Below are 14,823 nucleotides of genomic sequence, written 5' to 3' on the forward strand. Positions count from 1 at the left end.
GTATTTTTCGTTTGGAGTAGAGAGGGCGATTCGCCCTCCCTAGTATCATTTGTATTTTCGACTTGATTTACTCATCTCGTAAACATCAGAGTATACTCTGTATAAATCCAAAGTGTTCCTACAATTCTGTATAAATCCTGATGTAAATAAACATTAATGTTTAAATGCTGTATTTTTCGTTTGGAGTAGAGAGGGCGATTCGCCCTCCCTAGTATCATTTGTATTTTCGACTTGATTCCATGTACTAGGAATGTGTCTTTATAACATACGTATTTTGTGAAAAATATTTTAATTAATTAATTTCATAAGTTTTGCGAAAAAATATTTTAATTATCATTGCAATTAGATTTTTAGAAAAATATTTCAATTATTATTGCAATTAGATTTTGAGAAAAATATTTTAATTATTATTGCAATTAGATTTTGAGAAAAATATTTTGGGGGGATTTTTGCAAAAAATATTTTAATTAATATTGCATTTCGATTTTCTGAACTTTTATTGTACATTGGGTTTTTTCTGAACTTTTATTGTTAAAAAAGGGCACTGTGCCAGGATTGGTACATATATACTACTCACGAACGTAATGCTTCCCAAGCCTTTATATAATTTTCCGATGTCAAAGGAGTATGTGCGATAAGCGTCAAAGCCTAACCTTCTAGTGAAGTTTTCAAAATCTCGAATCGTTCGACGTCCGAAAGATCAGTAGGAGCGTGGGATAGAATTGATGTGAACAAATCTTCAATACTCTGCCATTCTGTTAGAAGTCCAGAAAAGGTAGGAAACTTTCGTGTTGGAAATTTGTAAGTTGATAGGTTTCCGAAACTAGCTGAATGACTTTGTCCTAACTGAGAAGAGGATGAGTCGAATATTTGGTGCGATGGAAGGTTATACACATCTGCGAACGCAACCAACTCGTAATACAAATTATCAAACTCAGCAGAGAGTTTGAGATTTATGGAATTATCTACAACTTCAACTGGAGCTGATTTTTTTTCCAACAGTAGCCTCTATAACTTGAATGTCAGATTCTGCAGTCAAGCGAATTTCTTTCAGTTCCAAAAGCATGGCTGAAATTTTTGCTCGTTTTCCAGAATCGCTCGCAGCACCGACAAAGGAGGTGACTTTTGCAATGCAACGAACCATCCGAGCCTTTGCATCGACATACGTCATAGAAACCTCAATAACATGACAGAAATAAAGTTGACTTGATACTATAGTTGAATGACAATGAAACACAATGGTTCAATTCGATCTGTCATGATGGTGTGATCAACGAAGAAAATATAATGAACGTGTATTTTTTCGGTCAAGGTTTGTAGTTGTATCCGGTCACGAAGGGCCAAAAGTTAACGCCCGAGAACTTGGACAATATTATCATGACTCACTATGAAGCAACCACGAACGATTGTAACAAAAATGAAAAACAACTTCAGTGATGTGGCAATTGAGGAGTTTGTTCACTGTTCATAGAATAATTTACTAGAGCAACGTTGTCATATTTGAATTAAATCGAAGCTTATCACACAAGTCTGATATTAGAAATTGGCAATGATGGAAATAGAAAGCAGCGAGATTTGGGACACAAACTCAGACGGATGGTCAACATTCTGTACGGTGTATACTCAAAAATCGATGTCGAATTAATTTTTAATCAAATCTTAGAACTTAGCAAAAGCAAAGAACATAGTAAAAGTAATAACCCAGAAAAACTCAGAATCTTACTAACAGAAGTAAATCATTCGGAAACTTCTAAAATAAAAATCGAAAGCGTAGGCAGACTAACCATACATCCATACTGTAAAAGTAATCTCGGAAACTATCTATACTATTATCTAATAATAAAGCTAGTAAAGAATTCAGACATTATTCCAGAAAATCCTAACAGCGAAACGTAAAACGTCAAATTGTCAGGGCAATTATTCCTCAGAACCTCACCGGTAAAATCAACATACAAAATTTGAACCAACCGACTGATAAAGCAGTTGAGTTAAGAAATCTCTCACTCTCTTCGCCAGAACCTTCACTGATTCTAAACATTAAAAGTTCATGTAATTGAAATTTTTATAATTTTAACAATACCAACAATTAGTATACTAGGTATTAGATTAAGAAAAGCTTCCATAAAAGTATACAACGCTGAAATACTATAAACCGTAGAGTCTACCAGTATTCAGGAAAACACCCAAATGTGATTCATTTAATTAATTTTTTTTTCTATTTATGGTAATTTTTTTTATTGATATTATTGTTAAACTGAACTGACCTCCAAAAACAGGAAATTTGAAACTCTGCAGATACTTTGGGCTATAGTGAAACATGATGATCATTTGTTATGGTGTCTGGGGGGTGTTAAAAACCCCTGAATATCATATATATAATACTTTTTAAACGTAATATCGTATTTTGTTGTATTTACAAAACACAGAGTGTGTTGGACGACGCTACAACTGTGGGATCTGCTGAATAAATTTTTGTATGTGACATGGAGCACGGTCGAGATAATACACAAGGAGAGTCAGTCAGTCGTAGAATTACCAGTGTTAGATCAACAATTTATAGCTAGACTTATAATTTTTAACTACCAATATTATAATAAATACAATAATATTATTTTAGTATTCAATTGAGCGTACGTTTTTTGTTCTGTAGTGTGTAAAATCTATAACAATATTACCGAAAATATTGTATATAGACAATTCATGTATATAAACAGAATTAAAAAGTTCTAATGTTGGAATAAAAGTGGTGAGTAATCTTCAAGCTACAGGAAAGTATCTCTATCTTCAACTAATTTTTCTTCCATCACTAAGGGTATATAATATAGTTTAATCGAAACAATCATTATCTGGCAACGATGGTTGTTGTGAATTTTTTGTTTGTTTGGATAGGTCCATTTCCTCAGTTCATTAATTTTTGTAGACTTGTGGAATAATTTTCTTCTCCATCGCTGTCTTCAGAGGCATAATAATAGTGAGTTAACTGTTTTGTGTATGTTTTGGCAGTGATTTGCTAAACAGTTGCCAAAATCAATACTGATCAACATTTGATTTTTGGGCAAAAATATACTCAGGTACGTCTAAAAAGACTATTGTACTGTATGATGTTCATCTAAATTTTCTATATTGTTAAGAATATTAAAAAAGTACTTAGACAATACATTTTAAAATAATAATTTTCAAACAAATCGCAAACAGTATTTTATGATTTATGATTGCCATTATATAGGCATTGCATCAACTACACAGTCAATATTTTGCAATTCAAAAAGAAGCCTTTGGGCTGATAAATAAGCTAATAAGCTCTTTTGACAATGTCACATAGGAAACTGTCCCCTTCTAAGTGCAATGGTTTACCGGTCACAATGTGAAATGTCTAGTACACTTCTAACCGATAACAATTATTTCTTGATTGTTTCCAAAAAATTGATGTGTGAATTTTGAGTTGTGTTTAACCAATTAAAAATTAGGGTTATTTTTTGTCGTACTTCAACTCTTTTACTTGTTTTTGTAATTGAGAAAATAAGTTCACAAGTAAATGTGTTTGAACATTTGTTTTTTTCCTTATTCCCAGCTTTCACATCAATGATTTCATTAGACAATACTTCCATCCCAGGATATAATAACAACATAGGACATATGTTATCAATAGTATAATAATTATATTAATTCATTTTAATTAAAATATATATAGTAAAATATCATAATGTTAAAACAGATTCATTCAAATCATTGTTATTAATAGAACTGGAATTTTGATGCAATGTAATTTGTCATGTAAATTAAATTAATAGGCGCATAAAATTATAAAGCGCCCAGATCACAAATCATCTATAAGTAATTATTGAAAACAATTTAATCTTAAATTAAATTAAAAAAATTACAATAATAAAATAAAAATGTAATGTACATAAAAATAAATTATTTAATCCGTCCCATTTAAAAGAGTGAACTTCAATATGGCCAGAAACTTCAGGAATGGCGGTATACTGTCTTTATAATATATTTCAGCTAGTTGCGTATCTGATAGATTAGAAGATGACAGAACACACATCACATATTTTTTTTTTATTTCCAGTTATATCTCTTAATACTTTAGCCGAAACAGGTACTTGTAGAAATGATTTTTTACAAATCAAACATTCAGATGTCATATTCTTCATATGCAATTTAATATGTAGTGTAAGTTCCTTTTTTTCAAAAAACAATTTAAAACAGATAAGACAATGACATGATTGTACGGTATGAAATTTTCTCTCATGATTTATACGTTTTAATTTTGAAGGAAAAGATTGATTACATACATTACAAGTTAGTAGAGCCCTTTCAATCATATGAGTCTTTTCATGTTTAATCATGTCAGTTTTTTGTGGATATGAAATACCACATATACTACATTTATAAGAATTGTTTTTAGAATGCATTTTCATATGACACATAAAAGTTGATTTTTGTAAAAATTTAGTCTTACAAAATCTACACCTAAAATTTGATTTGAAGGCAAGATGGGTTTTTATGTGTTTAATTAAATTTAATTTTTGTTTTAAGACTACTCCACATGTGTCACATTTATATTTTTGTTCAGTACTGTGAGTTCTCATGTGTGACTGTAAAACAGCTTTTTGCCCAAATCTTTCGTTACACTCGATGCATTTATAAGGTTTCTCACCAGTATGTAATCTTAAATGATCAATTAGCTTATTTTTTTGAAAAAATGATATTTTACACCAATTACACTTATACAATTCATGATCTCTGTGAGTTTTTAAATGGTAAGAGTAACTTTTCCTCTGGGCGTATGTTGCTAAACAATAAGGGCACTGAAATGGTCTATCTCCACAATGAGATCTCATATGAATATCTAAAAGTGATTCTAATATAAAACTTGCATCGCAAAGATGGCATTGAAATGTATTATCACCGATGTGAGATTTTGTATGGTTTTCTAGTTCTGATGCTGTAGGAAAAGTCGATCTGCAGAGACTGCATTCATAAGGTCTCTTTGTCATATGAATTTTTATGTGGGCAAGTAAATTATATTTCCGATAAAAGGATCTCTTACACATATGACATTCAAACATCTTTTCACCAGAATGATTCAACAAATGTCTTCGTAAACTTGACTTATAAAAATATGTTTTATCACAAATATGGCACTTTTCTAATTGCGTATTAATATGGACTCTCATATGATTTTTCATAAATGCTTTTCTGTAAAAAGCTTTGTCACAAACATTGCACTTAAACAGTTTTTCACCTGTGTGACTGTGGTTTTGATGATAAACTAAACCTGATTTCCGAGAAAATTCACTAGCACAAATTTCACACTTAAATGGTTTAATACCAGTGTGTGTCCATTCATGGTAGTCTAATAATGACTTATGGCTAAATGTCTTTTTACAAATTGGACATAAATGAGGTTTATATCCTGTATGTGTTCTCATATGACACATCATATTTTGTTTGTGAGCAAAAGTTCTTTTACACAAATCACATGCGTATGGTTTTTCACCGGTGTGGCTTCTTAAATGAACCGTTAAATTTGATTGCACTGTAAACACCTTATTGCAGTACATGCACTCTAAAGTTTTATTCGGATTAGGTGTCCTCTTCTGCTTAGTGAAGAGTAATATTTTTTCATAAGTATTTAAACGTGATTTCTGGTGTTCGACATCAGATAACATTAACTGTGATCTTTTAGGCACAATTTCAATAATGCTGCTATGTATCATATCATCAACACGGTCAACTCCATTGTCATAATTAGTAGTCTCAATATTTTCTTTAGAATTAAATGAACTGAAACAAAAAAAATAATTATTTGTTGTATAACTGTTATAAAATAGATCAGTAACTATAGCCCAGTTTTAAAACTATCAAATAATTCAATAACTATTCAATATATCTTTCAGATTATTACTTAACAAAAGTAAAATAAAATAAAGCAGCAGATGTTAAGGTCATTTGGAGTGAGACAATAATTTTATTTAAGCAGGCATGCCCGCAGATAAGTAGCTCACTCACTAGGTGCAAAATCCTTTTAGTGACAATATAAGCTGTGGGGGACCTCGCTACAGCCATCAATTTTAGCTCAAAAGACCTTAGGTTTTAACAAAATTAAAGTTAGTTTACAATGTCCTATTTTTATTCTGAAAACCCCGAACTTGCAAGAAAATTGTTTATAGATAGTACAGATTTGTAAAAATTAAAACTTATATTATTGTAAACTGTAATTAATTAAAATGGTATTTCGTCAACTACTATACACATTTCAACATCAAGTTAACAGCCATACGCATCTATATTTCACAAAGGAAATTAATTGAACTCTGTCTCTGTGTCCAAAAATGTTAATAAAATTGTTTATATATTTTCAATAAATTGTTGCAATAATAATAATAATTATAAAAACAATTTTAGTTATTTTGTTGTAGTTTATAGTATTAAGTCAACTTACAAATATAAAATATCCAGACTGATAAACTGTCTCTCTTCAAAATCGTTTTTCATATACAATGATATTAGATAATTAAATTCAAATTTAATACAATCCATTATACAGTGACCCACTTGTAACCTACTGTACACCAGAGCGACATCCATTTACCCGTTTTTTTTTTTATTATTAATCAAACCCGCGGCGCTGGCCATTTGGTGAGAATGTGAGATGATCCAGTTTAAAATGAGATACTATAAATTCTCGTTATGTATGTATTTAACAGATTTTTAGTAAACTAGTTTCTTTTAAATAATATACGACAGTGAGTTTTGTTAATATTTATCTTGGTTTGCAGAGGAAATCATGAATATTTATAGAATTGAAGAACAGCTGATTATCAAGCTGATTGCAACACATAAATAAATGGATATAAGAATTAAAATTGTCAAGTATATATAAAGATTTTAATTAAAAATGAACAATTGCCAAGTCTTTCAGAAAATTTGAACGATTAAAAATGGACTTAATACTGAAATTAAGGTAATTATTACTAATTATTGATATGATTAATGATCAATTTTGTGTTAATATACAATATTAAATACATTTAAAATAACATAATATATTTCATAAACTTTTCAGATATTATTTGAGCATACCAATAAAGTCAACAATACGTCATAAAGAATAAAGCTATCTCAAATTATCACCAGACATTAATGAAGAGTTCATTAAATACTATGATTAGTGGTTAAACAATTATTACGAAGTAAAATTAACTGTTAGCAATACTGACTTCCATTATAATGGTACCTATGAAATAAATTGAGAACACAAATTAAGATAGTATCTTATTGAAGTATTATCTAAATTCCCGAATAAGACGTAGTGAATTGTCAACTATTTATTAGATACTGACACTATTTAATTTACATAAAACAAAATATTTTGTCATAAGCATCATCTTACTTTATTTGAATAGTTCCATTCTCATTTCTTTTATGAATATTTTGTTGTTTTATTTGCGAAATAGCAATCTTCTTAACAGTGCTGACTTCTTGTTTAACTTTTTGACTAAAAATATAAATAACAATATAATTAGATCAGAGTATTTTTTATTCTCAACTTATCAAAGAATGTAAGGTTTTTATAATAAAAATTTTCATTATTATTATCTTTTTATAGTGTATGTAAAGAAGAGTTCATTAAATGCTGTGATTAGTGGTTAGACAATTTTTTGAAGTAAAATTAACTGTAAGCAATACTGGCATCCATTATAAAGGTACCTATGAAATAAATTGAGAACACAAATTAAGATAGTATCTTATTGAAGTATTATCTAAATTCCCGAATAAGACATAGTGAATTGTCAACTATTTATTAGATACTGACACTATTTAATTTACATAAAACAAAATATTTTGTCATAAGCATCATCTTACTGTATTTGAATAGTTCCATTCTCATTTCTTTTATGAATATTTTGTTGTTTTATTTGCGAAATAGCAATCTTCTTAACAGTGTTGTCTTTTTGTTTAACTTTTTGACTAAAAATATAAATAACAATATAATTAGATCAGAGTATTTTTTATTCTCAACTTATCAAAGAATGTATGATTTTTATAATAACAATTTTCATTCTTATTATCTTTTTATAGTGTATGTAAAGAAGAGTTCATTAAATGCTGTGATTAGTGGTTAGACAATTTTTTGAAGTAAAATTAACTGTAAGCAATACTGGCATCCATTATAAAGGTACCTATGAAATAAATTGAGAACACAAATTAAGATAGTATCTTATTGAAGTATTATCTAAATTCCCGAATAAGACGTAGTGAATTGTCAACTATTTATTAGATACTGACACTATTTAATTTACATAAAACAAAATATTTTGTCATAAGCATCATCTTACTTTATTTGAATAGTTCCATTCTCATTTCTTTTATGAATATTTTGTTGTTTTATTTGCGAAATAGCAATCTTCTTAACAGTGCTGACTTCTTGTTTAACTTTTTGACTAAAAATATAAATAACAATATAATTAGATCAGAGTATTTTTTATTCTCAACTTATCAAAGAATGTAAGGTTTTTATAATAAAAATTTTCATTATTATTATCTTTTTATAGTGTATGTAAAGAAGAGTTCATTAAATGCTGTGATTAGTGGTTAGACAATTTTTTTGAAGTAAAATTAACTGTAAGCAATACTGGCATCCATTATAATGGTACCTATGAAATAAATTGAGAACACAAATTAAGATAGTATCTTATTGAAGTATTATCTAAATTCCCGAATAAGACATAGTGAATTGTCAACTATTTATTAGATACTGACACTATTTAATTTACATAAAACAAAATATTTTGTCATAAGCATCATCTTACTGTATTTGAATAGTTCCATTCTCATTTCTTTTATGAATATTTTGTTGTTTTATTTGCGAAATAGCAATCTTCTTAACAGTGTTGTGTTTTTGTTTAACTTTTTGACTAAAAATATAAATAACAATATAATTAGATCAGAGTATTTTTTATTCTCAACTTATCAAAGAATGTATGATTTTTATAATAACAATTTTCATTCTTATTATCTTTAAATTTTGTATGTATAAGCAATAAGTCTTTAAAAATCTCTTCAAGGATTGCATCAACTTATTTATGGAGTTATTTAATGTAATAAAATCTACTATTTAAAAATAACAGTTGCTTTTTGCACCGCTATTTCGATGCACCCTCGTCATTGAATTATTTCGAATAAGGTTTTGACTATTAGATAGCATGGTTCTCCCAATAAATTATAAAGAATTAACCCCGGTCTCTAGAAAATTGAGCAATGAAAAAAGAATACCCATGATGTCATTTATGAATTCTTACACAGATATATTAAAATTAGTTTATATGAAAAGACTCACTAGACCATAAAAAAATCTGTGTTGTTTATATGAATTGTTATTGATTTTTTCCCGTTTAGAATTTTAGATGTATACCTAACCCAATTTGTCCATGTTAATACACTTAAACCAAAGTACAACAAATGCAGTATTCAATTCACCATCGGTTAGATTTGTCCACAAAGCGCACCTAATTTACACCAACTGTTTAAAATGTCTTCAGTATTTTATAAAAACAATTTTTAAACAAAATAAACTGCACAATGTTCATAATTTTAATTAGCTTACAAAGAGGTACTTTATTGAATTATACTACACAACACATATCATAATTATTATAACTCAAAAGTATAGTAGTGAGGTACTTACTGAAAATCATTTACTTCGGTTGTGTTATCAACGTCTTCAAATTCAACATTTTCTTTTCTGATTAATTTTTGGTTATGAAATTTCAATAGATGATCACAATTTACAAGTGATACTTTTAATATTTTATTGAATACAGGAATATTCTTGTTTCTAAATAAAACAAATATAAATTTACCATTGTAAATAATTTTTATGTTAAATACTGGAAAACTTAAATATCACTCTATCTGGATGTATAAATTATAATTAAGATATTTCTTAATTAGGTGCTTTAAAATAAGACTATATGTGTAAAAATATTATCCATCAAAATAGTCATGTTATATTACACCAAAGACTAAGTAATGAGTTTAATAATCCCTATTTCAAAAAAAAAAAAAGTAACGATAGACAAAATGTGAAAAATTCTGAACCATTAGCTTGCTATTCTACGCATCTAAAATATTTACAGATATATGTTTCGGTGTAACTATATTATGTACTGAATTTATGTCAGAATTTTTTTTCGTCATTGATCATTATCTGCAACGATTACAAGTTTACCAGTGATGTGTCACTAGCACGCTTTCAGGCTCAAAGATAGCGATCAACAATGAAACAAAAAAAAAAAACCATAATATGTTGGGTTACCAAAATTCATACATTTTCTAAAATGGACCATACAAGTGACTATTTGGGAATCTCTGTATATTATTTTTATTAAAGTATACTCACTTTGAATTTAAATGTTCCATATTGTTCATCTAAAATGTTGATCACTAAAAATGTTTTATTTCAATAAATTAATAAGTCTATTTAGTATATTATTTGTATAGAGAAACAGTGTATAATAAAATATGTCCTACGCTCCCGAGGAGGCGGTAAATAGTGGTACATAGAAAACTTCGTATTAATTCTATTGTACCCAATCACCAGTGTCAAATTAATCATTATAATAATCTTTTATATATGATAAAGTAAAACAATAAATTATTATGTCAAACAATAAAATACGAGTTATAATATAATATTATTTAGTTTTACCTATTATTAAATAAAATCATATTGTTAGTGACTGGTAGCGTGTTTCGTTGTCAATGGATTAATATTTAGCATAACATATAATATCGAACATTGTTTCTCTATGCAATATTTAATGAAACCATTTATACATATTATAAAAATTTAATAATAAGTATACTATATCCACTATACCTAGTAATATGAAGTATAATTTTACATTCCAGCAGCGGATATTTTTATAGTTTGATTTTGAAGTATCTGTAAAAAAAAATTGTGCATAATATGTATATTTGATGTTTATAAGAACTTATATAAACTTATAAAAAACTTTACATTAATTTGTGAAGCCTTAGCTAAATAAATTGAAAATTAGATAGATTTTTAACCAAAAAATAATTTACAAATTTTTATAATTTTGTCAATATTTCAAATTGAAATAACTATAAAAGTAATTACGCCTAAAGTGATGCTAGAGCATTTTAAAATTTTCAAAAATACATAAACATTTAAAGTTTTAGTTTTGACAAAATTGTATAGTTAATAACATTTTAAACGAAACATAACAATATTTTAGTTATGTTGTAGATTTATACCATATTAAAAAAATATTAATTATAGGAACTCGATACATTTCACAATTGTGAATATTATTTATTGCATACAAAATAACAATTATAAAAATCATAAAATTTTAGACTAATTTTAAGCTTTTTGTACCATTATTCCTATTCTTACCGTTCTATGGTGTACAGAATTAACTTATTAGTTTATAATAATTAATAATGTAATATATTATGCAATATATTTTTTTTCATAATAGTTTAAGATACTGTACAACTAATAGACATATAAAATACTAATAACTAATAAATAATAAAAATATACAGGCGTGGATACAAGGGGGGGAGGGGCTATAGGTGCTGTAAGCCTTAGGTACTTAAAAATATTTCACTGTTGCCTACGTAATTATATAATATATATTATATCCAATAAAATGTAATTTTGTTATTAGGTATTATTATTTTAAAATTATATATGCGTGTATGATAAATATTTTATACACTATAAAAACTTAAAACTTAATGCTTCTATGTATGTACTTGAAGTAAATTTTTTCATCTGGCCCCTGCCTTTATTAATTTCAAGATCCGCGCCTGACAATATACATAATATTATATAATAAACTTTTATCTAATCAAAGGCTGACAGATTACTGAGAATCATTTTCATATGAATGGTTTATTGTTGAATTCAAATTTAACATGCCCATTACAATAACCTACTCAAAACAGGATACATTTAAAAATTAGTATAAAACAGTGCAACATTTATGGTTTTTTTTTAAATATTAAAATCTGCATTTACAAAAAAATAACTTGAAACCTAATAAATTATTATCACTATATGTATTAAAATTTAAAACATTCTATTACCTATAGCTTCTTATGAATTAAAATGTAATTTATTGACAGTTGAATGTGTCATCAATAGTATATTTTAAGATAAATTGGACAAAATTAATATAAAAATGATGGAATGGAGCTTTTTTTCTAGTTTATATTAGTATGTATCTATAATCTAGGCATTTTACAGTATTTTATTAGAAACCACAAATGTGATTTTAAGTACCTAATTGGTATATTTAGTAAAATAGGTTAGGTTATGATTATGAATTATAATATAATAAATATACTGAAAATAATTGATGGCAATTCCGATTACTTAAAGTAATCTTTTTCTACAAAAATAATTGAGAAAAAGTAGGAACCTATACATTTTAATATAATCTTTAAATTCTAGATTCCAAACTTACTAATTGCATAATATGATTTTAAATGAGTTTTAATCTGATGAAAATCAAATAGGCACCTTATGTTAAGTCGCTTTATGGTATATTATGTAATTATTATTTAAATCAATATTAACTAGTATTAATTAACATTATCATTACCAGTTTGAATATTATATTTACGTCCGTACTACTTGCCAGTGACACGTGGGGATCTATGAAGGTGGGGCACAAATATTTCCCCTTCTCTATTAACACAAGTTTCTCCCTGTAACTTATTAAATGATGAATTTAATAAATCTTAATAAAAATAAAATCCGGGGACAATTAGTTTGTGCCTGACAACGCCATAAGAATTCCTATCAGCAAGTGGAAGAAATCTACTGCTGTAAATTGGGACATAGCGGATAGGATATATGATTACCGCCTGGTGTACGTGTTGTAGTAATAACACATTTTTAATTCAATAATATTGTCAAATATTTTAACTAAATATTTTGACAAAACTATGGAAATAATACATTACATTTTAATTTAATATGAATTCTTACATTTATTTATTTATTTCAATATTTTAGGTAGGGCATGTGCTCGTGTGCCCACTACTACTTGCATAATAATATATTATACCTAATCAAGTTGAAATCAAAAACATAAGAATCAACCAATTGGTATGTTACATAAAATATAAACTCACTTTGATTTTCTTAAATTGCTATTGAAATTTGAAGTGTGTTCCAATTTTCAATCCATGAAATCCTTTCTGTATCTCATAGATAGTTATCATATTATTTTCATGTGCATCTATGTGTACAGTCATATACTGTTGTAAAATCTGTAAAATGATACAAAATTCAATAACTGCAACTCATTCAATATTAAAGCGTCACACGACAATATAATATAGTATACATTCGAAATACGATTTCGAAAAATTAGGATAGTAGCCAAGATGAATCTATTATTTCTCACAAATCAACGTAGGTAGTACACTTTTGAAAAACGTTATGATATTTTGTATTAAATTACATTATTATGCTGCCCTGCTAAGCAGAAGTGCCGTAAAACCAATATGTTAGTTTTGAGAAAAATTCGGTTTTGTATTTTTCATTTTATTATACCTTTGTTAGGTATTTGTTAGTCCATTTGACATACCTAGCATACCTTTATAGTTTTTTTGACAAGGAATGCAATGAAATAATGATTTAAAAGTATTATTCACTTATTATACGAATAAAAGTTACTTAATTTATGTTATTACCTAGACTATAGACTATAGTGCTCAGCGTAGTGATGTCTTACCCATGAATGATGGTGCCAAAATTCCAACGAGAAAATAGCCACAGAGCACAGAGTAAAGACACGGCTGTCTGAAGTAAATAGTTTACCATCTAAAGCCACGAGTACAGACTACAGAACACAGATCACTTATCACATCATTGGCACAGAATCTGTGATAGTAGTTCATGTCAGATTTACATTGTACACACGACAGCCTGCGTATCCCTCATGTCTTCCCCTGATAAGACGGTGCAGACTATACTGCATATTTTATTGCCTATGTGTATCTTAAAAGGGGTCCTAAAATCGTATTTTTCCCGATACAATTCAAGATGGATAAATATTAATTATTATTCTGTTTATAGTATTAAATATTAATTGTTTTCTAAGTCATTTTTAAACGATATTTAATATTTATATGATGTGCATTGCTCCAATGCATGAAGTGCAGTAAACTGTAACATTGTACTAAGTATCTAAGTATTATTTTTTATTAAATTGATTCAATATTATTTTGTATAAATTAGAAATGAATTAACGAGAACTATGCATAGTATTATTATAGTGTTGTTGCAAAAATATTTAATGCGTATTATTGAATAGAATTAAGTGTAGGTATTTTGACATACTTGTTTTTATTAAGTAATATCAATATTTAATTTTAATTACTAAGTACAGTTGCGTGTGGGCGTGTGGCACTGTCAGTGATCTAGTTATGGTGACTTGTTTTTACTTAATTTAAGACAATTTCCAACAGTGAATCTAAAATAGTTGTATGTTTAATTTAACACAAGTTAAAATGTAAATGTACAACTGTTGTACAAGTCGTGTGTCGCGTGAAGGTGTTCAGGACGCAACGGCTGTGGTACATCTGAAAATGCTGTTCTGCGAACTCCTTTAGACACTTATAAGTTATAATTGATGTTCCCGTTCCTCGGCGGTGTTGGAATTTGGCCAATGCTTTCGTAGCTGCTCTCGCGAGAACAATATATTTTTTATAAAATGCTAATAGGTACCTACCTAGATTAATCATAGTTCACAATGTGAAACA

General features: G+C 27.8%; 1 protein-coding gene across 8 annotated transcripts; it reads right to left on the minus strand.

The window, feature by feature from the left end:
• Positions 1 to 445: 445 nt before the first annotated feature.
• Positions 446 to 14,105, minus strand: LOC100574400 (zinc finger protein 2 homolog). 8 transcript variants are annotated; one of them, XM_016806195.2, is made up of 11 exons: positions 13,753 to 14,101; positions 13,189 to 13,326; positions 12,654 to 12,759; positions 10,895 to 10,960; positions 10,415 to 10,458; positions 9,701 to 9,850; positions 8,826 to 8,930; positions 8,352 to 8,456; positions 7,879 to 7,983; positions 7,406 to 7,510; positions 446 to 5,796 (listed from the first exon to the last, which is right to left on the minus strand). In XM_016806195.2, the coding sequence occupies exons 5-11, from the start codon at positions 10,441 to 10,443 to the stop codon at positions 4,029 to 4,031; spliced, it is 2,367 nt and encodes a 788-aa protein (XP_016661684.1). In that variant the 5' UTR covers positions 10,444 to 10,458; positions 10,895 to 10,960; positions 12,654 to 12,759; positions 13,189 to 13,326; positions 13,753 to 14,101; the 3' UTR covers positions 446 to 4,028. The 8 variants fall into 8 exon arrangements, with proteins under 8 accessions (XP_016661684.1, XP_016661685.1, XP_008185206.1 ...); XM_016806196.2 differs by having other exon boundaries at positions 12,654 to 12,765; XM_008186984.3 differs by lacking the exon at positions 12,654 to 12,759 and having other exon boundaries at positions 13,794 to 14,101.
• Between the last annotated feature and the right edge of the window lie 718 nt (positions 14,106 to 14,823).

The sequence above is a fragment of the Acyrthosiphon pisum genome, chromosome A1 (genome assembly GCF_005508785.2).
Source record: "Acyrthosiphon pisum isolate AL4f chromosome A1, pea_aphid_22Mar2018_4r6ur, whole genome shotgun sequence".
Classification (NCBI taxonomy): Eukaryota; Metazoa; Arthropoda; class Insecta; order Hemiptera; family Aphididae; genus Acyrthosiphon; species Acyrthosiphon pisum.